Raw genomic sequence first — 24455 nt, 5'->3', positions numbered from 1 at the left:
CCCTGACCAGAGAAGCTCTAAACTTCCTTCCTGTTCCCATATTCTATTCTTCCACCTTCCCTCCCTCCTTGTTCTGCTTCCTTTCCTGTCTTCAGTAGACATAATCCCCTGGTACTTGCAGGCACAGGAGACAGTGCAGCTATAAGGCCGGCAAATGTTATATTTTCTAGATGGTGCAGCTTTGTGCCTGGCCTTGAGATGAAGCAGGCTGGTGGTGCCCCTAGAAATTGTGTCCTTTTAGGTAAGTCGCTGCTCCTTGAAGAGACTTGCCCTGTAGGATCAAGAGTCAGGTGTCTTCAAGGGGGTCTTAGGCTGGGCAGGGGCACTGCCAGGGCTGTAGCTTACAAAGTTCACTCTGAGGCTGGAGGAAGGGGTCTGAGTGGAACTGGGAGGATCCCACTGTTTTTCTACTATTTCCAGCTCTGTCTCAAGACCCGTCTCTGAGGCATGGCCCAAGGGAGGATCCTCTCCAACCTCACTTTCTACTCCTGCTGGTTGGCCACTTCCTTCCTCTTCCTTTGCACACCGAGAGCAGCCCAGTTCATTCCGTTTTACTCACTCTAGGAAAGGATACTTCGAAAAAGATCAAGTTTGAATTAAAGACAGAGAGGAAGCCTAGATGAGTTTTTATAGATTCTGATGCAAAATTTTTTCTTAATACAACATGATACAATGAAAAGTGCCTAGAGTATTGGTTCCCAAACTTTGCTGAACATGAAAATCACCTGGGCAGCTTTGAAAAACCCTGATTCTCAGGCCTCACTGCAGGCCAATTAAATCAGAGTGTCTGGGATGGGAGTAAGGTATCAGTATTATTCACAGACTCCCAGGTGATTCCACTGTACAGGCAAGTTTGGAAACCACTGGCCTAGAGAGAGGGACTCCTGGGTTCACAACTCTCCTCCCCCAGAGGCTCCTGGTGAGACCCTTGCAGCAGCTTCTTGCCTTCCCCAGGCTCAGTTTCCTCATCTGTAAAATGATGCAGTGCTGTAGTGCTGAAATTATATTTAATTTCACAAATCACTCACTCAAAGCTCAAGAATTAGAGACATATATGAAACCCAACTGACCCCAAAATTACTGGAAGAAATAACAGCTTTGACTTTAGAGAACAGAAATAGTGCTAAATTCATGAAGATGTTCCCAAGCTCCCAGACGCTCATTCTACTACACATTGTATTGCAAGTAATCTGTAGAAGATTCATGACCAGGTCACATTTCCCCTGAATAGTATCCAGTAGAAACACACATCACAGCATATTAAAATAAAGAATATATATATCCCCCCCTCCTTTTTTTCTTTTCTGGCCTTTATATATGAAACCAGTTACCTCCATTGTGATGAGCAGGAGTCCTTGCAGGTACTGCATCCAGGGAAAGTCATGCTGAACTTATATCGGAGAGGGCAACCATATGTTTGGCATCATTAGAAAAGATAACATACCAAGGACACATTCAGTGTTTACAGAGGGTTGACTATGAACAAGAAACTACAGTTTCAGATGATTTATGAGTTATTAATAAATCAGGTCTCCACCCCAATTATATGTTTACCCTTGCTGTTCCCACCCCTGATATGCATTTGCCCTTGATGTGAAAGAGCAGAGGAAGAGAACTCCCTTTTCCTGAGCCTTCCCCTTGCACTGAGTGGGTGATTAGGCACAGGGCATGTTATCTTGTTTGATTTCACACACAAAGAAAAGGAGGCTCAAGGATGCCAATCACACAGCCAGCTGGGCTTCAAGAAGGGGCATAAGAATAGTTCAGTGGTGAAGCTGGGCTTCAAGAAGGGGCATAAGAATAGTTCAGTGGTGAAGCTGGGCTTCAAGAAGGGGCATAACCGTTACTCACAGTACACATTGTGTCATGATGGCAGAGCTGTTACCCTGACAAACACTAATTCTTTGTTGTCTCTCTTCTGTGAATACATGAGACAACGTTCAAGAAAAGGAGTGAGTTTAGTGCATAATATTGAAAAAATGCTGAGGAAGTGCCTGTTACGGACTGAACTGTGCTCCCCTCCCCACAATTCATATGAAGCCCTAAACTCCAACGTGACTATATTTGGAGATCAGGCCTTTAAGGAGGTAATAAAGGTTAAATGAAGTCATAAGGGTGGGACCTTAACCTGGTAGGACTGGTGTCCTTTTAAGAAGAGGAAGAGACACTGGAGATCTCTCCATCTCTTTGCACTCACAGAGGAAAGGCCATGGGGACACAGTGAGAAGGCAGCTGTCTACAAGTCAGGAAGAGAGACCTCAGCAGAAACTGACCTTGCCAGCACCTTGATCTTGGACTTCTAGTCCCCAGAACTGTGAAAAAATAAATTTCTATTGTTTACGCCAAAAAAAAAAAAAAAAAAAGAAGGGGCATAAGAATAGTTCAGTGGTCAGCCCAACAGGTGCCCTGAGGGTCTATTTTGAGATAACAGAAATGCCCCAAGCCACTCTCCATGGCTTGAGGACACAGCACCCTGCAGCCAGGTTTCCCTGGACAGCCTGGACTTTCTAAAACTCCTCTTGAATCTTAAGTCTGCTCCTGGCTACATCAAGCAAGCTTTCCTTCTCTTTCTTCAACCATGATCCTCCGAAAAGCCCTGCATGCCCAGGATGGCCTTTGGGGAGTGGCAACAAACAGAACTTCCTGGTACATTTGAGGGACTTACCATTTTATTAGTTTGCTCAGGCTGCCATAACAAAATACTTTAGACTGGGTTGCTTAAACAACAGAAATTTATTTTCTCACAATTCTGGAGGCTAGAAGTCTGAGATCAAGGCATTGGCAGGATTGGTTTCTTCTGAAGCCTCTCTCTTTGGCTTGTAGATGGCTGTCTTCTCCCTGTGTCTTCACGTGGTCTTCCCTCTGAGTATATCTATGTCCTAATCTCCTCTTCTTATGAGGACACCAGTCACAGTGGATTAGAGCCCAGCCTAATAATGACCTCATTTTACTTTAATTACCTCTTTAAAGGCCCTACCTCTAATACAGTCACTTTCTGAGGTACTGGGGCTTAGGATTTCAACATATGAATTTGAGGGTAACACAGTTCAACCCATAACACCATCTTATCCCCAAATGTTCCCCCTACAGCTTGCCACAGTGCCTAAAATTTCACCCTGTGTTTGCCTCTACACACAGACGCTCAGGCCTCTTAACCAGTTGGCTCTCAAAGCTCTTCAGAGCTGGCCATGGTGATCCTTTCCAGTGCCATCCTCTACCTCCCCTAAAATAAGTCTTTGAGGGTAGCTCTCCTGCTCCCTTAAGGGGTTGCCTCCCCTCTCACCAGCGATGCCATAGGCTCCTGTACACTTCTGCTTTCACCTCATATGTTTAAACTGCCCGCTGCTGCCTCTGAGTTCCTGGAAGTCAGGGGCACATTCGTCACGGTTCGTGGCCCCTCGGTTTCTTTTGAAACACAGAGTTTGAAGAATTTCACACGATGTGAGTCCCATTACACCAAAGTAGCATCTAGGACTTGCTGTCCTAGCATCCTTGTTACAGGTGTGTGACCTCAGTTCCACAATCAGACACATGGAGCAGGACCTCCTTACAGAGGATGCCTGGAAACTGCCATCACACAGAGTCCCCCGGGAATGATGGCGGGAGTGGACGCTGCTCCTAGGGCGAGGGTGTCCAGAGTCCAGTGTGCAGTGTCAGTGGCATGAGCGGCAGTGACTGTGACCAGAGGCAGTGAGGTCTTGCTGGAGCAGTGAGGTTTGGGGAGTCTATCTGGCCTCATGGCAACCAAGCCTATGTCTCTGGCCTTCCACGAAGCCTGTGAGCTGCCTGACATCTTTAATAAATTCCTTTCCTGCTCCCACAGACTAGAGCAGGTCTGTTGTTTGCAGCTAAGAACTTTGTGACCAAGTTAGTGACCATAACTTATTCCTGTCCATGTTCCTCCCAATGACTGACCCAGTGCCTGGCACTGAGCAGCCATGCAGGATAGAATCACACCTGGTAAAGAAGATGTGGCACATATATACAATAGAATATTACTCAGCCATTAAAAAGAGTGAAATAGGGGCTTCCATTGTGGTACAGTGGTTGAGAATCTGCCTGCCAATGCAGGGGACACGGGTTCGAGCCCTGGTCTGGGAAGATCCTACATGCTGTGGAGCAACTAAGCCTGTGAGCCACAACTACTGAGCCTGCGCGTCTGGAGCTTGTGCTCTGCAACAAGAGAGGCCGCGACAGTGAGAGGCCCGCGCACCGCGATGAAGAGTGGCCCCCACTCGCTGCAACTAGAGAAAGCCCTCACACAGAAACAAAGACCCAACACAGCCAAAAATAAATAAATAAATAAATAAATAAATAAATAAATAAATAAACAAATAAAATTTTAAAAAAAAAAGAGTGAAATAATGCCATTTGCAGCAACATGGACAGACCTAGAGATTGTCATACTGAGTGAAGTAAGTCAGACAGAGAAAGAGATATATTGTATGATATCGTGAACTTACAAAACAGAAACAGACTCATAGACTTAGAGAACAAACTTATGGTTACCAGGGGGGAAGGATGGAGGGAAGGGATAGTTAGGGAATTTGGGATTGACATGTACACACTGCTATATTTAAAACGGATAACCAACAAGGACCTACTCTATAGCACAGGGAATTCTTCTCAATATTATGTAACAACCTAAATGGGAAAAGAATTTGAAAAAGAATAGATACATGCATATGTATAACTGAATCACTTTTCTGCACACCTGAAACTATCACAACATTGTTAATCAACTATACTCCAATATAAAATAAAAATTAAAAAAAAAAAGAATCACACCTGGTGATTCCAGGTATTCTAGAGCCGGAAAAAGACCCTGACGTTGTCAGTCAACGCCATAACTAGAGGTGCTCGTCTGCTGTTCACTAGGTGCTGGGAGGAAGGCAGTCCCTATAGGTGCCCAGAGGAGCCGAGCTGCGGCTTCTGATGGGGGAGGGGGCTGCCCACAAGGAGGGGGAGGAAGGAACACTAAAATGCGCACTCCTCAGATGGCACTGCAGCCTGCTATGCCCAAACCTGCCTGACCGATTTTCACTGTTTGATCCTATTTCAACTTTCATCTTTATAGACTGAACGGGCCTTTATTTATTTATTTTAGACTTTTACACACACACACACACACACACACACACACACACACACACACACATACGCACAGTGGTAGAAAAAAAGAGAACATGGAGATAAGCAAAAGAAATTCTGTGAAAAAAAAAATTTTTTTTTTTGGCCACGCCATGAGGCACGTGGGATCTTAGTTCCCCAACCAGGGATCAAACCCGGACCCCTGGCAATGAGAACGCGGAGTCCTAACCACTGGACTGCCAGGGAGTTCCCTCTGTGAAGTTTTTAGAAAAAATTCTGTGATTGTCCTGTCCAAAGAGAGCTACAGTCAACATTTTGGAGGCTTTCCTTTAAGAGCTTTCTAGGTATATTTTCATTTAGGAAAGGAAAAATCATAAGCACTTTTTTCCACGATAGAACATTGTACATAATACTATACATAGGCTATAGAACGTTGTTATATAATCTGCTTTTCTCATTTAGCAATGCTATGACCATCTTTGCATATCAATAAATATAGGTCTGATCACTATTTTAATGTCTACATTTTATTTCGTGGAATGGCTGGGCTCTCATTTACTTAATCGACCTCCTCTTGTTGAACACTCAGGTTGTTTCTGACTTTTAAAAATTAGGAACACCAAACTAGGAATTTTATCCTTTAGATAAAAATTTCCCCACACTTATGTTACTTTCCTTAGGACATATTTATATTATAAAAATACCTCTGGGTTGGAGGTATTATTATTTTATTATTTGCTAATCTGAAAGGTGGGAAATGTTACTTTGTTTTAATTTTCTTTGATAATCGGCAAGATTGGACATTTTTGGTATATTTATTTGCTGTATTTCTGCTTTTGTGGGTAGCCCATTCACTTGTAATTTTACCTATTTTTCTGTTTTGATGGTATTTATATTTTTCTTCTGAATGAGTAAATAGGCTCTTAATATATTAAAGATATTAATCTTCAACTGTCACAAATATTTTTCTCACTTTTTCATAGTCAGAACACTGCCTCTGGAGATTGAACTCAGGAATGAGAAATTTTCCTCATTTCTATTTTTACCTTTAAAGTGATATTTTAACATATAGAGATTTTAAACTTTTACTTAGATCTATCAAGTATTCACTATACAGTTTCTGCTTTTATTTATGTATGATTAATAGCTAGAAAGGTCATGAGGACTCTTTTGGGGGTGTACCACATTTCAGAACATTTTACTTTTAAATAGGTAACACCTGTATCTGATAAAAACATTTTTTAAGAAAAAACACTCTTTCACTTGTCTCCCAGTCTCTCAGTTCCTCTAGCTAGAACTCCTGGCTATTACCAATTCCTTAAATATCCATCTTCCTAGAGATGGTCTATACATACACGTGTGTGTGCGCATGCATTTTGGAACACCATTCATAGAATATTGCACACACTGTCCTGCATTTTGCTTTTTCAAAAAGCAAAGTGCTCTATTCTTTTTAATACCTGCCTAATATCCTAAAGTCTGGCTGTAGGATACCCAGTCTCCTATTGATGAGATGGCTATTTAAGTTGCTTCCAAGTTTTGCTTTTACTAACCATGCTGCTACAAATATGTCTCTGAGCCCCATTCCCATTAAAAGCAAAAAACAAAAAAAAACCCTTTTTTATCTTTAAATAATTTAAGGCTCAGAAGAAGTTGCAAAAGTAGTACAGAGAGTTTCTGTGTATCATCAGGCAGCTTCTGCCAATGATAACATCTTAAATAACCATGGAACATTTTCAAACCCACAAGAAATTGACATTGGTACAATGGTACAATACTAAAACTAAACTATAACTTTATTCTGATTTTATCAGTTTTTATATGCACTTTTTGGTGTGTCCAGTTCCCATTTAACACCATTCCACTTGGCTTTCTGGGCCTTTTCTACTCATGTTACTTTCGAAGCTGGGTGGGGTAAGTGGAGGCACCCTGACATACATGACATCTCACACTGGCTTTGTTACTTGCCCAAAGTAACACTGGACATTGCCTAACCTCTTCATAATTGACAATCTTCACTAGATGGCTTTTATAAAGGTCCTCAATACATTTTCTATTTATTTTTGTGTGTGTGTGTGTGTGTGTGTGTGTGTGTGTGTGTCTGGTATAGTAGGAAAAGTCTAGGATTCATACCACTTTAAAAATATTTTACAAATTTGATCCATACCTTTCCCCGTAAAGGTGGAAATGATAAAATACAAACAAATATAACAGATTGGTCCAAGGGAAAAAAGATTTCAACTAGGCCAATGACTCCACAGCTGCCTGGGTGTGTGATCCTGGGCAACAAACTTGAAAGGAGTGGCACAAGTTTCGTAGTGCTTGAATGTATCGCTTAGGGAGGCTTAGGATCACGGGCTCTGCAGGCAGATAGACCAGGCCTGTAATCTGGATTCCAAAATGTTTACTATGTGATCTTGGGCAAGTTACTTTACCTCTCTGTGATTAACTCTTCATCGAAAATGGGGATTATAATAGCACCTACTCTGTCGAGCTGTTCTGAAAATTAAATGAGGTAAAAGTACTAAAAGTAAAGTCAGATCAGGTCTCTCCTCCAGCGGCTTCTCTTCCTGCTCCGAGTCCAGGCTGGAGTCCTTCAGGGCCTGTCAGCTCCTCCATGACCCTTGCCCCTCGCCCCTCTGGCCTTGTCTTCCCTACAGGCCACTCCCAGGCTCCATCCTGCTGGCCTCACCTTCCTTGCTAACCCCCAGACACCTCCAGATCTTTGCCCAAATGTCACCTTCTTAGGAGGTCCTTCCCTGAGCGACTACAGACCATCTCACCCATAGGCCTGTCCTCACACTCCCCTCCTCCCCACCTTTCCTGCTTTATTTCTCTGCGAGGCACTGATCATTGCCCCACCTAAGACATAGTTACCTGTTTGTCATTGTCTGCCTCCCCCAGCTAGAATATCAGCTCCTTTACGGCTGGCACTTTAACTCTTTTGTTCATGGCTTTATTCCCAACACTCAGAAAAGTGCCTGGCACAGAGTAGGGGCTCAACAATACGTGTTGAGGGATTGAAGAACAAAAAAGTGCTTGCACAATTCCTGACACCCAGCATGTCCTATATAAATGGAGCCACAGCTGTGCTGCTGTTGTTGTATAAACCGAGAACAGTGATAACAGCCACCAGGCCGGCCATGAGATTTAAATCAAACCATGTATGTGGGGGCTTCCCTGGTGGCGCAGTGGTTGAGATCTGCCTGCCAATGCAGGGGACACGGGTTCGAGCCTTGGTCTGGGAAGATCCCACATGCCGCGGAGCGGCTAGGCCTGTGAGCCACAATTACTGAGCCTGCGCGTCTGGAGCCTGTGCTCCGCAACAAGAGAGGCTGCAATAATGAGAGGCCCGCGCACCGCGATGAAGAGTGGCCCCCACTTGCCGCAACTAGAGAAAGCCCTCGCACAGAAACGAAGACCCAACACACCCAGAAATAAATAAATAAACCCAAAGTTTAAAAAAAAAAAAAAACAACATGTATGTGGAAGGGGTTGTAGAAACCGTAAAGTGCTATGCAAATAGAGGGTGAGAGGTTTTATTACAAGGCTGTTTACTGATAAGCCTTTTACTCATCAGAGACTTTGTTCATTGTTTGGACCGATCCTTGGGTCGCAACAGAGCTCACGGCCTATCACAGAATAACCACATACAGATTAGTTTGTCCCCAACAGTGTGCAAGGCTTCTGCTCCGTGTTCTGCCCGCCCACCTTGCCATCATAAACACTGGGCGAAGGGCATGCCTGCTCTCCACCTTGTGCCAGGAGTGTGTGCCAGCCTCTTCCCCACCCAAGTCACTACTGGCCTCTGGGGGCATTTGCCATGTCATCCCAGGCTCCAACTATCCAGAGAGAAAATATTTCATTACTCTCCTTTGAAATGGACTTTCAAGGCAAGGAGTGTTGTGCCAGCATATTTAATATTGCTGTAGTTAAAAAGGACAATGTGAAGACACTGTCGGGGAAGCTGGCTTGCTTGGCAGACAGGTCTTTATGGGGAGTAATGTCCTGCTGGGGTTGCAGTGTTCTAGGCTGTGAAGCTCTGCAGAGAAAGTTGGGTCTCTGGACAAAACCATTGCATGTTCTGATCTGTGAACCCACAGGCTTGTACCAAACTCCCAAGAAGCCCATATACGAATGCTGACCTAACAAGGTCCCTTTATCACACTGGGCAGTGCAAAAGGGAAAAGGCAACTACACGTGTGGGGAGGCTGCCCTGCGGCAACACTCCAGCGGCCCAGTCAGAGGGGTTCCCTGTGAGGTCTCTTAAGTATCCCCACTATGCAGATGAGGACAGAAGGCCCTTTCACTATCCCACAGCTCGTAAATGGGAGTACCTGGATTGGAACTCAGATCTGCTGGCTCCCAACCTCACTCTCTTCTGTAACTCATGGCATCTGTTGGCCACAGTCTCTTCCTTTAGAAAATGCAGCCTGGGGAGCTGGGTGAGTGCAGAATCAGAGCAAGGAGATTTCGTGTAGAGGCTAAGACAGAAGTAGGTTCTGCCCCCAGGCAGAATCCAAGTTCTGCCCCCAAAACCTGAGGCAAATTTCTTAACATCTCTGATCCTTATTTTCCTCATTTATTAAGTAGGTATGATGATCTTCACCTCAAAGGATTGGCCTGAAAAAATAATGAGCAATGTGTCTAAGGTGTTCAACCCAGTGCCAGATAAAGGGTGATGTCATCTTTTTTATTACGGAAGTATAGTTAATGTACAATATTATGTTAGTTTCAGGTGTACAACATAGTAATTCAACATTTAAATACATTACAAAACAACCGCAATAAGTCTAGTAACCATCTGTCTCCATACAGTTATTATAGTTTTATTGACCATATTCTTTATGTTGTATATTACATCCCTTTGATTTATTTATTTTATAACTGAAAGTTTGTACTTCTTAATCCCTTTCACCTGTTTCATCCAAGCCCCCACCTCCCTCCCCTCTGGTAACCACTGGTCTTTTCTCTGTATCTATGAGTCTGTTTTCTTTTTCTTTGTTCATTTGTTTTGCTTTTTCATATGTTCCACATATAAGTGAAATAATATGGTATTGGTCTTTCTCTGACTTATTTCACTTAGCGTAATACCCTCTAGATCCATCCATGTTGTTGCAAATGGCAAGATTTCATTCTTTTTCATGGCTGAGTAATATTCCATCATATACCACATCTTCTTTATCCATTCATCTATTAATGGACACTTAGGTTGCTTCCATATCTTGGCTATTGTAAATAATGCAGCAATGAACAGAGAGGTGTATATATCTTTTTGAGTTAATGTTTTCATTTTTTCAGGTAAATACTCAGAAGTGGAATTATGGGATTGTATGGTAGTTCTATTTTTAATTTTTGGGGGAACCTCCACACTCTTTTCCATAGTCACCACCAATTTACATTTCCATCAACAGTGCACAAGGGTTTCCTTTTCTCCACATCCTCACCGATGCTTCCTATATGTTGCCTTTATGATGATAGCCATTCTGACAGGTGTAAGGTGATATCTCATTGTGGTTTTGATTTGCATTTCCCTAATGATTAGTTGAGCCTCTTTTCATGTGGCTGTTGGCATCTGTATGTCTTCTTTGGAAGCTTTTGCACAGCGAAGGAAACCATCAACAAAACAAAAAGGCAACCTACTGAATGGGAGAAGATAGTTGCAAACAATACATCCTATAAGGGTTAATGTCCAAAATATATAAAGATCTCAAGCAACTCAATTACAAAAAACCAAACAATCTGATTTAAAAATGGGCAGAGGATCTGAGTAGACATTTTTCCAAAGAAGACATACAGGTGGCCAACAGACACATGTCATAATTTTTAATAATGGCTGGTGCCACCAAGCAACAGCAGCTTGCTGCATCCTTCTCCCCTGGGAATCTGGTGGCCAATGCCTTCTCTACTCTGGGAAGTGTCAGTGATGCCCTGCCCAGTTCTCTCTCTGTAATGTCCCATATGCCTTAAGCTGGGGATGGTTCCACGAGCCACAAGCATGAAGCCACACTTTACTGGGAACTCACCCATCCCATCATGTGGTCTGTAGCTGGTGATTCTGGAGAAGAGAAGAGATGGAAGCAGCTACCTTCTATACGTGGGTGATCTCTGTACACATAGGCTTTTACTTGCTAATTTCCTCTCAGAGGTAGCCTCAACTTCACATTTTATGAGATACCTCATTATAGTGAAATCTCATTATATGTGCTGGGTAAACACCTTTTCTGTGAGGTAAAAACCTTACTTCCCTATAGTTTGGTTCTTTTCTGTAATTTCACAGATGGGCCTTTGAGAAAAGGTGGGTAAAGTATTGGCACGTGCAAGAGTTTTGATGCATTTGTTTGATAAATATTGGCTGAGTGCCTGTTTAATGTCTTCTGACTGTACAGCAAACATTTTAAGTCTCAATCCAGGATTATCTTATTTTCAGAGATACAGGTTTCCTTAACTTAACCCAGGGGGATTCATGTTTGCCAAACTGATAAATGGCTGGGGACTTCCCTGATGGCTCAGTGGTTAGGAATCAGCCTGCCAATGCAGGGGACACGGGTTTGAGCCCTGGTCCGGGAAGATCCCATATGCCACGGAGCAACTGAGCCCGTGTGCCACAACTGCTGAGACTGCGCTCTAGAGCCCGCAAGCCACAGCTACTGAAGCCCGTGTACCTAGAGCCCGTGCTCTGCAACAAGAGAAGCCACCACAACGAGAAGCCCGCGCACTACAACAAAGAGTAGCCCCCGCTTGCCGCCACTAGAGAAAGCCTGCGTGCAGCAACAAAGACCCAACACAGCCAAAAATAAATAAATAAAAAATTGATAGATGGCTGGCCTTTTAACTAAATTAACATAGATTCCTGCCTGGAATGGGAGAGAGATGTTGCAAAAAGAAAAAAAAAAAGCAACCATTGCTGGCTCTTTATGGGTATCCCAGTCGATTTTACAAGTGAGCCTTTAAAATGTTTCATTGTAACAAACAGTATTATATCTGTTAAACAGAAACTGTTGTAATGAGCAGAACTAGAGGGACCCTCCAAGGATTGTGTGCTCTGACTTTATGGACAAGGACTGAGACTGGGGCAGTCCAGTGACTAGCTAATGAATTGCAGAGTTCAATGTCAGAGGGAAATGGCTAGAGTCTCAGGCAGCAGAGCAAAGGACAGATGAAGAATGAAAGTGGGTCACCTCAGGTCTATCTGAAGCATAGAAATAATAGGACCAGCCTGCTTATCTCCCAGGGTGATCGTGAAGACTGAGGGAATTGACAGATGGCAAGGAATAAATATAAAACACCCTATAAACTAGGCTTTTCTTGCTATAATCATAGCAAAGAATGTTCAGGAGTTCTTGATGGACAACTATTGGTCTAATTTTTAATCTCTTGGGATGAGCCATCTTTGAAATGGGAAATATTGCTCTGCCAGCAGAAGCTCAGTCCTGCAGACATTTGACTGAGCAGGTGGTAATGGGAGAGAATATGCCATCCTCTATCACCACCTAAAACCTGATAGGCTGTTTTAAGATGGCCTTGGGAAACCAGGCTTTGAAATAGTCTCCATAATAGACGTTGTTCCTGTAGATACTTTCTCATGGAGCCTATAGAGCCAGATAAGAATGATCAAGGCACATTTCCTGCTCAGTCTCAGCCACATTCTTGTGTCTTCTAAGTTGCTTTTTCTGGGAATTTGGGCTACTGTGGTAAGAGGTGTGACCTCATCTGACTGCGGTTTGCGATACAAAGGAGGGTGGACTCCAATGAGATGTCAGCCAGAGTGAGGTCCTCAGCACCCCACCTTCCACTGTGCCCACCCTAGCCCCACCTGGGGATCAGCCTTACAAGGCCCAAGCCCCAGATCTGCCCCACGGGCTGTTCAGCGACCATAGAGTCATACAGCCCTCCATTGAGGCTGCTGCAGGGTGGGCTGCCCAGGATCAGGGTGGCCCCCACTCACTAGTCTTCAAGCTGATTACTTGTCTACTGTCTGTCACCCCTCCAATCCTTCTCCAGAGCCTTTCCAAATTGTTTGCACTTCTCTTAAACCTCCCACCCACCTGTGCCTCCTTCACACCCAGAAGATAATCTCACTTCTTATCTCACAGGTAACAGAGGTGAGAACTGCTGCACCCACCCGTACACATTGACCTGCACCATCTCCTATTCCTTCTCCTTTCCCTCCAGGTCCCTTTTCTGTACCACACTTGCCATCTATATTCCACACCCCCAACAGACACACGCCTTCCCAGGGACTTCCTCCAGCTTCCCTGGTGAGAGGCGGGCTTGAAGGGGCAGATGGAAAAGTATCCAGCACGCGAGAATTGCCGAGTTCCCAGCCAGGGAAAGCGTGATCCTCACCAAAGAGCCATCCTCCCCTGAAGGCCCACCCAGCCCCCTGTCAGTTTTTCACTTTAGAGTCTGATATCCCACGGCAGGACCAGTTTCTGCATTAGCCAGGATACTGTCAGAAGTGTTGGAAAAATGAACTCAGGTGAACGTAGGCAGTGCTTTGGGTTCATGCGTTCAGTCCAGAGCTGAACTAGTTTCTGGATTTAGGGGCTCAGACTATGTCAGACCTTGTGATAGAGTTTTTACTCTCCAGAAACCAGAAAGATGGAGGCCAATGATAGTCCATGTATTAATTTATGCCAAATTAATATTTCCATTTATTTCAATACAATAAGATGAATTCACTGCCGTATGCCAAAAGATGCAGCACAGGGTCTTTTACAATATCAGAGATGCTGTAGGGTGAACCCCTAACACTGGGCAAGGGTGGCAGTGGGATAGAGATTCTGTAGTTCCAAGGAAAACTTACAGTGACACTGTGAAGCCACCAGTAGAAAAGCAAGAATGTCACAGGTGTGGGTTTCCTGAGCCATCCAGGTTCACTGTAAATGTCATCAGCCACATCTACCCTGGGTAAGTGTTGAAAGAATGTGCTCGAAGCTGACAAGCCAGGGCACCAGGAAAATTGCTGGTGAATAATCTTTTTTTTTTTTTTTCTGTAAGGCAATTGGAATGCTTACCTAGAGGAGTGTGAAAACAACAGAAACAAATGAAACACTGAAACAGAGATGGAGCTAAAGCAAACATGTCTGGGGTTAACCACTGAGAACCTGAGAAGCAAAACCAGGTTTTGTTCCAGAGAAAGGGGAGACCCAGGCATCCTCAAGGAGGCTCAGAAGTCTCGTTTGTCGAGTGGATTAAAGGCTATTTGGTCAATGATCATGTGTTTACAGCTTAGAATGACTGTGCGAAGAACCCAGGAACCACTGCCTCCCTGACCTTGATGGGGGCTGTGCAAAGACTGCACCCTTTGTCAAGCTGATGCTTGCCTTCTTTTGAAGATAAGACGATGACAATAAGACTCTGTGGACAGAGAGTTTGTTCCTTATTTCGGGATGGTAAGCAAAACGTTGAGCAACCAGCATGACTAACCACTGACCCACCAGTACAGTTGCCAGCAATGTGTTTTGGGGACCCTGCTGTGCCAGGTGTTACCTCTTCTATTTCTGTGTCTGGTGAGGTGTGGAGGGGTCGGGATACTCAGTATGGTGAGTGGAGGCACTCAGGGGTCTCAGGGCAGTGGCCACTGATCCGCCAGGACACCTGAACTGATGCCCACCAGCATTGCCAGCCCTGATGCTCTCTCATCATAGAGCACCTGCAAAGTAAATGTGGCCCCCAGAATCAGAGAAGAAAGTCAGCCAGCAACCCTCACAGTCTCGCTATGAGCAGAGTCTTCCAGAAGCACCTGAGGATTGAGGGCTAAGAGGTAGGAGCAGAGCAGGAGCCAATACATCAGGCCTCTTATAACTGCTTACATGCATTCCCTCATTGAGTTTTCACTGCAACACTACAAAACAGGCACTCTCACTCCCATTTTACTAGTGGCACAATTGAGGTTTAGAGGGATGGAGAAATCTATCTGGGGTTTTCAGGTGGTGAGAGGAGGCTGGATTTGTACCCAGGCCTGCTGACTCAAAGTCTGTGCTCCTTTTTTAAAAAAATTATTTTTTAAACCATTTTTTAAAATTGAAATATAATTTACAATGTTGTGTTAGTTTCAGGTGTACAGCAAAGTGATTCTGAAAAAGAATCTGATTTCTTTTTCAGATTCTTTTCCATTATACGTTATTATAAGATGTTGAGTATAGTTCCATGTGCCATACAGTAGGTCCTTGTTGTTTACCTATTTTATACTTAGTAGTGTGTGTATGTTAGTCCCAAACTCCTAATTTATCCCTCTCCCCTTTCCCCTTTGGTAACCATAAGTTTGTTTTCTATGTCTGTGAGTCTATTTCTGTTTTATAAATAAGTTCATTTGTATCATTTTTTTTAGATTCCACATATAACTGCCCCCCTTTTATGGACAGATGTTACATCCCTCACACACCTGCCTGAAGGGCCTGCAGCAGCTGGATTCAAGCAAAAAGAACTAAGCACCATTGAACCAGAGCACCAGGATGGCAGCTGCCACCTGGATGGGGTTTTCGGGCCAGGGGTGTCCACTGCCCTCCTCCTTTCCCTTCCTCCTCTCTTGACAATGAGTTTGAGCCTCCTGTGACCTTTGGCATCAGGAAATTCCAAAAGATGCTAATCAGCCTAACAATTTAGGCCAGGGTTAACAACCCACATGTATTTGTTTTTATTTTTCAAACCACCCTTCTTTATAGGCGTTCACTAGGAAAACAAGTGTCTCTCAGACATGGTTAACTAACATTTGCCACGGAGGCAAAGGAGTAAAGGAGTGTACAGCTAATTCAGTATGTGACTTTGGGCAAATTGATCACCCGCCCCAGGTCTGAGATTGCTCTTTGGTAACTGAGGGAGAGCCCTCTCTAGGAGCGGCAAGCTCAAATGCTTCAGGGGCAAATCAGGCAACGTATGCAAGTGAAGTGGGTGTGGTGTTTAGATATTAAACACAAGGTAAGAAGAGCCTTCACTTTGAGTAAATTTACCTTCTCTGTTTCTCATGAAATGTGTTATCACTTCCAGTCTGTTTTGCTTTATCTCAGTTCTGACAGAGACATATGTGTAACAAGTAAGAGGGAACTGGGCGAGTGTGATGATAAGTGACTGCTGACACCCAGCCCAGTTTGGGAAGACAATAGGGATGGTGGGCTTCTTACTGGCTCAGGGAGTGTTAGTAACCCATGACCAAAGGGCCAGCACAACTACACACCAGCCAACTGTTTTAAGACCTCAGTTATACCAGACAAGTAGGAAATCCAGGTTTTATGTGAAGTCTCCCGATTGTTAAATAACGGCCAAGATGCAGTTGTTTTAAAATACCATCCAGGCTAAATAAAATGTCGGTGGGTTAAATCCCACTTAGGAGGTTTTGAGTTTGTGACCTCACTCCTAGATAATATCTAAGGCTCTGTCTGCCTGGGTTCTTTAGAAAGTAGAGAAAAAACGTTCATGTTAATATTTTGCTGGGAATACAATTCTAGGGAACCAAGAATGAGGGGAAATTAAAGTGAGGCAGGGAAGGAGGGAGTGAAGTAATGAGCTGGCCACAGCTTTGCCACAAATGAAGCTGATTTCTCTGTCTTGTGGGACATCTTCAGAATCTGTATGGGGAATTCCCTGGCAGTCCAGTGGTTAGGACTCTGTGCTGTCATGGCTGAGGGCCTGGGTTCAATCCCTGGTTGGGGAACTAAGATCCCAAAAGCTGCGTGGTGCAGCCAAAAATATAAAATTAAAAAAATAAAGAAAAAAAAAAAGAATCTCTATGAAAGTCTCTTGTCTTGGGTTTTGAGTAGAGGAGGCATGGAAGAGGGTGAGCAACATATCTGCTGGTTTCCTCCCATTTCCTCGCTCACTGGTCAAAGTCCACACATATTGGAGTTAATTCGAGAGTTAACTTATGGCTGCAACAACCATCTGCCCAGCAGCCACTGGTGAGGCCAGAGCCTCTGTGGGTAAACTCTTGCACCAACTGATGCTCACGGAAGTTAGGCTCCTACCCTCCCCCAGAGATTGGGAGATGGAGACCCCATTCTTCTTGATGATTACATTTCAAAGGGATAGCTCCCAGGTCCTTGAGAAATAAATTCCTGGGTTATAGAAGATACATCTCAGAGAGACAGAGAAAGGATTCACAGTTTACTTTAGTTTTCTAAAGTAAATGCTCTAAGAAAAGGCAGGTCAGGAGCCTGTAATCAGGTAGTGCCTGGAACAAACAGTAAATTCTTTTGGCAGCATTGAGCTTTGTCAGGGAGGAACTTAAGGGGCCAGGGTCACCATTCCAGGCATGCACACTTATCAGAAACTATGCTAGTGTTTGTTCAAGTGTCTTGGTGTGGGACTGGACAAAATTGTTTGTGCTGAGAGTCTCAAGCTCTTATAGGCCACGACTGGAGGCTAGTCAAGAAGAGGGCTCAGAGGTAGCTGACTAAAGTTTGGTCAGGGAGAGAGTCTGTCATGATAAAGCCACAGTAATCAAGACAGTGTGGTAGTAGCATAAGGATAGACATATAGATCAATGAAATCGAATTGAGTGTTCAGAAATAACCCCTACATATGTGTCAATTGATTTTGACATCTAGCAAAATCCTGCCCTGTCTGGATCCCTGAGTTACGCCTCTCCCAATCTCTGGATATTTGGCTCCCAACCTTCCCCTACCTCCTGTCCCTGTTTGGTATAATCATGGGATTTAGGCACTGCTATCAAGCATGAAGAGGAACAGAGGTGATGTTAGTTCTGGAGCAAAAATTCCTGAGCTTCAGGGAGCATCCTGGCCTCTGGAAGGAGGTGCTGAGCTGAACTGAGCTGAACAGGGCCATCTGTCCATCCCCCCTTCCACCACCCTGGACCTTACCCCATCACCCATAATCATGGGTTCCTTGGGCCCCCTGCATTTTGCTTGTGTGGGGGTATGTACGTGTGTGTATATGTGTCCACATGTGCGCATGTGGGTGTGTTTGAAAAATAATAAAGATATTGGAGACCCCCCCCAAAAAAATCCCACTTAGGAGGTTTCAAGTTAGCATCTAGCAAATATTGACTAAGCTCTGATCGCAAACCAAGCATGGCACTACTTCCTGGGATTATTGAGATACTTAATATATGGCCTCTCTTGGATAACTCAGTTTTGTGAAGAGTAGATTTTTTGTTAAGGGATATAACAGAAATATAAGGAAAGTACCAAGCAGCTCTCAATCTACTTTCAGTTTTCCCACTTATAAAATGAGGAGTTTGGACAAAATCATTGTTCTAAAACTTTAAAGTGCATAAGAATCACTTAAGGAATCTCTAAAAATACATATTGCTAGGACCCAACCCTGGAGAGTCTAATCTCATAGGTCTGGGCCCAGGAATCTGCATTTTTAGCTAGGCACCTCACTTGATTCTGATGCAGGAGGTCTAAGGAGTACATGTCAGAAATATTGGCCTGAAATATCTTTGATTTCTGATATTTTCTGATACTACTATTATTTGTAAATGATGCCATAGGCAATAACCATACAACCTTAAAAGTGCATACATTTACCCTTTGGATATATTGTCAGAAGTATGTCCAAAATATAAGAACTAAAGTAATAATTGTAGCACTGTTTCTATTAGAAAGAGAGAGAATCTAAATACTCATCTATAGAGAGCTAGTTAAATAATCTTTCATAATCGTTACAAAAGACTACTACACAGCTGTTTTAAAAAATGAGGTAGTTATTTATCACTGATATAGAAAAAACTCCAAGTATACTTTTAAGAGTGAAAAGCAAGATGCAAAACACTGTGTGTGGCAAATTATAGCCATAACTATATTCGTCCTTCTGCAAAGTAATCTTGTCTCCGCACCATCAAGAGTAAAGTCTTTTTCCCCCTCTCCTTGAATCTGGGCTGGTTAAGCAACTTGCTTAGTCAGTGGAATATGACAGCTGGAACAGTCTTGGACTTCCAAGGCTGGGTCATAAGAAACTGTGCAGCTTCTGCCTTGGTCTGTTAAAATGTTCACTCTTGAGATGCTCTTTCTCAGAGCCCACTAGCCATCCCATGAGAAGCCCAAGCCTCATGAAGAGATCATATGCCAACATTCCCTTCTGTCAACTTAGTTGAGCTCCCAGGGGACTGAGTCTGCTTGTCCAGCCCAGATCATCTGGGCTGACCTCCACTGCTATCTGATTGTAGCTGCATGAATGACCACCCCCTCAAGAGGGAACCCCTCAGCTGAGCTCAGTTAACCCACAGAACTGGGAGCGATAATAACAAATTGTCATTTTAAGCCACTAACTTTTGGAGTAGCTTGTTCCACAGCAACAGATAACTGTAACACTGTGTATAATTCGATCCTATTTGCATACTTTTAAAAGATAAGGATTTAATGTGCTAATATACACATAAGAACATTTCTGGGAGTATCTCCAAGATAACCCCCCTGCCCCCGCAGTGTCCCCTGTTTCAGGAAATGGGGCCACTCAGTTGTGCAGGCCAAAGTACTTCAGCCCATTCTAGCCTCCTTTTGTTCTTTACCTTCCACATCCAATTCACAGGTAATCTCTGCTCACTCTATTTTCAGAATGTATTGCACATCCTACCTCTTCTCACAGCCTAAGCCAAGGCCCCATAATCTTTGACCTGAGCTACGGTAATAGCCTCAAAACTGACCTCTGTGCTTCTGCTCTCATTGTTAGCTGATTATTGTGCACATAGCACCAGAATGGACATTTAAGACATATATGATCAGTCGGTCACTCCTTTGATCCAGCCCTCCAATGGCTCTCCATTACACGCAGAGTGCTGTCCAAAGTACTTATCTTGTTCTGTTTGAGCTGGCCCTCAGCTTGCTCTCCAGTCTCAGCTCCTACCACTTGTCCCCTTCATTACTCTCATCTGGCCACTTTGGCCTTCTTGCTAGTCCTCAAACCAAGAAACCCCTCACATCTGAATTTTGTACTTGTGCTCTCCCTTTCTAGAATGATCTTCCCCCAGGTACTCTTAGGTTCATTCCTTCACTGCAGGTCATAGCTCAGAATAATCCTCTACTCTCGACACTCTCTTTTCTTCCATGCTGCGTTTTATTCACGGCATTTACCACTACCTGATACTCTTTTATGTATTAGCTTGTTTATCACCTCCCTTGTCCACAAAAGTGCAAGCACCATGAGGCAGAGACTTGACATATCTTGCTCACCACTGTTTCCCAGAACCCAGAACAGTGTTCAGCACATAGTAGGTGCCCAACAAGTATTTTTAAATGAATGAATATCAACAGCAGTTACTTTTGGGGTGAAGTGTTGGAACAGTGCGGGATGGAGCTTTACTTTTCATTTTATACTTTCTGTACCATCTGAATTTTTCTAATCTCATGGATATATTACTTTTTAAAAATTTTATCTTTTAAAAAAATAAATTATTTTATTTATTTATTTTTGGCTGCGTTGGGTCTTTGTTGCTGCGTGTGGGCTTTCTCTAGTTGCAGTGAGCGGGGGCTATGCTTTGTTGCGGTGCGGTGCGCGGCTTCTCATTGCTGTGGCTTCTCTTGTTGTGGAGAGCTGGCTCTAGGCTCGCGGGCTTCAGAAGTTGTGGCATGCAGGCTCAGTAGTTGTGGTGCATGGGCTTAGTTGCTCCCCGGCACGTGGGATCTTCCCGGACAAGGGCTTGAACCTGTGTCCCCTGCATTGGCAGGCGGATTCTTAACCACTGTGCCACCAGGGAAGCCCCCCACACATTACTTTTAAAAAACAACAGTATGGGTTATTGGGAAGTGGGATTTGGGTCTAAATTATTTTCTTTGCATATTTTTATACTTTTAAGAATGTCAGTACACAGTATTTTAAAAAATGAGGTAGAGGGCCTGCAATTTAAATGCCATCTTCCCTCTTCCAACAAAGTTCCTATAAGCAGAACTCTTTGGAGAAGAATACGAGAGCCTAGATAAGTGTTAGGGGCACTAGATGTGGGAATGGAATAATAGTGTTGAGGTATAATTAAAGCTCCCTGCTGTCTTTTGCTTTTGAGATGGCCAAAAGCATTTTAATTTGTATTAAGGCTCATTGTAAACTCCTGTAGAAGGAAGAAACACAGGGTCAGCTGTTTGCAAATAGTGGGAAATCATAATGAGGGCAGGGATTATACTATTGGAAAACAGAAGGGACTAATTTTAGACAGGTATTATAGACTGAATGTTTGTGCCACCCTCCCCAACATATGTTGAAGCCCTGTCCCCCAGTATGATCCTCTCTTAAGGATGTGTCTGGCAGGTTCCACCAAATACAAGCTTTTGTATGTCAACAGCTGGGAAACTTTTAATACCAAATGCCTTTAACAAGAATATAAAAGCAAATGTACACACACATAAAATCAAGGATGTGCAGCTTTGTTTAAGCAAGAGTACACAAGGAGATCCAGGGGAAGGTTCGCGAGTCTTAAGCAACATAAGGAAGAATTTTGAGTGTAGAAAGGGGACTTGGGAGAGAATTTCAAGCTTGTGAAGCAATTGGCTAACTTAAATAGCAACGACAGTTAAATATATACAGTGTTTTACGGTTTCCTTTATATTGCCTTTTTGTTTTAGTTCTGTAATCCAATTATACTCATTCTGCAGATGGGTCTGTTGAATGACCTTTAAAGGTGCCTAGCCAATTAGGGACTCAAATCCAGTTCTAACTTTTTCCAAAATTAGATCTCCTCAAATCCCATCCTGCCTCTCATCTGATATATTCAAGTGCATGGCGACCCCTTTTGCTCATGCTGTTTATTTTTAACATTAAACTTTTATTTTTCTTATTATTTTTTTTTAATTGAAGTATAATTGATTTACAATATTCTATTAGTTTCTGGTGTACAAGCATAATGATTCAGTACTTTTACAGATTATACACCATTAAAAGTTATTACAAGGTAATGGCTACAATATATCATTGTTGTTTATATATCTTATACATAGTAGTTTGTATCTCTTAATCCCATACCCCTAATTTGTCCCTCCCCCCTTCCCTCCCCCCTTTGGTAACCACTAGTTTGTTTTCTATACCTGTGAGTTTGTTTCTGTTTGCATATACATTTATTTGCATTATTTTTGAGATTCCACCTGTAAATGATATCATAAACTATTTGTCTTTGACTTATTTCACTAAGCACAGAATTCTCTAGGTCCATCCATGTTGCTGCAAAAGGCAGAATTTCATGCTTTTTATGACTGAGTAATATTCCATTGTGTGTGTATGTATATGTGTATATATATATATATATATATATATATATATATATATATATATACCACATCTTCTTTATCCATTCATCTGTTGAAGGGCATTTGAGTTGCTTCTGTATCTTGGCTATTGTAAATAGTGCTGCTATGAACACTGGGGTGCATGCATTTTTTCAAATTAGTGTTTTCGTTTTTTTCAGATATATTTCTAGGAGTGGAATTGTGGGATCATACGATAACTTTATTTTTAGTTTTTTGAGGAACCTTCATACTGTTTTCCACCGTGGCTGCACCAATCTACATTTCCACCAACAGTGTAGGAGGATTCCCTTTTCTCCACATCCAGGCCAACATTTGTTATTTGTACATTTTTTGATAATAGCCATTCTGACAGGTGTGAGGTGATAGATCATTGTGGTTTTGATTCCCTCATACTGTTTAAAGTGATGCCCCAGATCTCACCACACAGAAATGAAGATGTCACAGTCACTAGAATCACTAGAATTAAGCCAACACTCCTGAGGTTTGGGATGGACACTGAGAAACTATCCATAAAATTCTGGCAGAAGTGAAAATGGTATTAGATTTATTATGTATTTATAAATGTATTTATTGTACAATAAACATACCTAGGTTGAGATGAAGTTTGAGAACACGGCCTCCTTTTCTCTCCAGTTAACCTCACACTGTTTGATCAGCACACACACCACCTTCCGTGCCGCTTAGTAAGGTTCTTCTCTTTCCCTTTGGGCCCAGGCGCTCTGTTCTACAAGCCCAAACTCACATCCCATCACAGGATCTAATCCCTTATCGCTTTTCCCAGTCATCTTTGTTTGCCTTTGTGTCCCTTTCTACCTGCTACACTACCAGAAAAGAAAAATAAAAAGTAAGTAAAGATATTTCCTTATCTGGTTTGCTCTGAGTTCAAAAGGAGGAGAGACTAAGGTAGATAAATAATGATAATATTTAAGGTAGATAAACATGAAGTCTTGATTATGTCTCCCAAATCAACTGTACAATGATGGGCTGGGTATCGACAAACATTAGTCAATGAGGCTTGCCCCTTCTTCCAACCCCACTCTACTTTCTGGTATCCCTGGGCTGAGAGTGGGATGCTTCCTGCATTAATTCAAAGAGAAGTGACTCAACATTCAACTTTTAATTTCAAAATAGACTTTCATAGCCCATGGCAGAGACAACAGCTTTAGGAGAAAAAGGCTTTGTGGGCATCAACAAATTCAATTCTTAGTCTGAACACTAGGCACAGAAAAAACCTAACAGCCACCCAGACTAGATGAAGATCCCATAGGCCTGGGGAAAAGAGAGAGTTGCAGAGGGGAGCAATAGAGTGAGTCATGGATCCCTGATATGAATATATAGATGTGGCTAGATATGGGTCATTTTTTTAAAAATTTATTTATTTAATTAATTTATTTTTGGCTTCATTGGGTCTTGGTTGCTGCGCGTGGGCTTTCTCTAGTTGCAGCAAGCGGGGTCTACTCTTCATTGCTGTGAACGGGCTTCTCATTGCAGTGGCTTCTCTTGTGGAGCATGGGTTCTAGGCATGTAGGCTTCAGTAATTGTGGTGTGTGGGCTCAGTAGTTGTGGCTCGTGGGCTCAGTAGTTGTGGCTCACGGGCTCTAGAGCGCAGGTTGAGTAGTTGTGGCGCATGGGCTTAGTTGCTCTGTGGCATGTGGGATCTTCCCAGACCAGGACTCGAACCCATGTCCCCTGCACTGGCAGGTGGATTCTTAACCACTGCGCCACCAGGGAAGCCCTAGATATGGGTCCTTGAATGGGACTTCTGTGTCCTACTCATTACCCCACCTACGGTGGGCAGCAGAGGAAAGGGCATAGGCAGCAGAGGCCCCAAATAAGTGGGAGGGTCCTGGAGTGGGAAGGGAGAGCTGTGCTCACTTCTCATGGGGCCCAGGGAGAACCAGCGAGGTCTTGAAACATCCCCACAGTGTGGCACATGGTGACAGCAGTGGGGTGCAGCACAAGCTGCTCCGTCTCCTGGGCTCCCAGGGTGGTGAGGGTGCATATCTAAAAGTGCCCCGTGCCCTATGAGAGGCCATTGGGCCTGTAAGAGCCCTGCATTGAGGACAAGCAGAACTCTGAGTGTGCAGAGGGATACTTTTGGCAACATTTCCAGATGGGTTTTCGAGCTCTGTAAGTCCTGTTGCCTGAGGCCTCCCATGCATTGAGTCA

General features: G+C 43.4%; 1 protein-coding gene across 1 annotated transcript in view; it reads right to left on the bottom strand.

Annotated features, from left to right (window-relative positions):
- Nucleotides 1-24455, bottom strand: part of MSMB (microseminoprotein beta) — a 49754-nt gene that overhangs the window by 9820 nt on the left and 15479 nt on the right. Inside the window, exon 2 of the mRNA XM_082423515.1 lies at nucleotides 1332-1390. Coding sequence (XP_082279641.1) covers nucleotides 1332-1370 — 39 coding nt within the window. The 5' untranslated portion in view covers nucleotides 1371-1390. The remainder of the gene's footprint in view (nucleotides 1-1331; nucleotides 1391-24455) is intronic.

This window comes from Balaenoptera physalus, assembly GCF_965194825.1.
Source record: "Balaenoptera physalus genome assembly, chromosome: 14".
NCBI classification, from domain to species: domain Eukaryota; kingdom Metazoa; phylum Chordata; class Mammalia; order Artiodactyla; family Balaenopteridae; genus Balaenoptera; species Balaenoptera physalus.
Note: the sequence above shows the minus strand (reverse complement) of the source record. Positions and strands in the feature narration are given on the sequence as shown.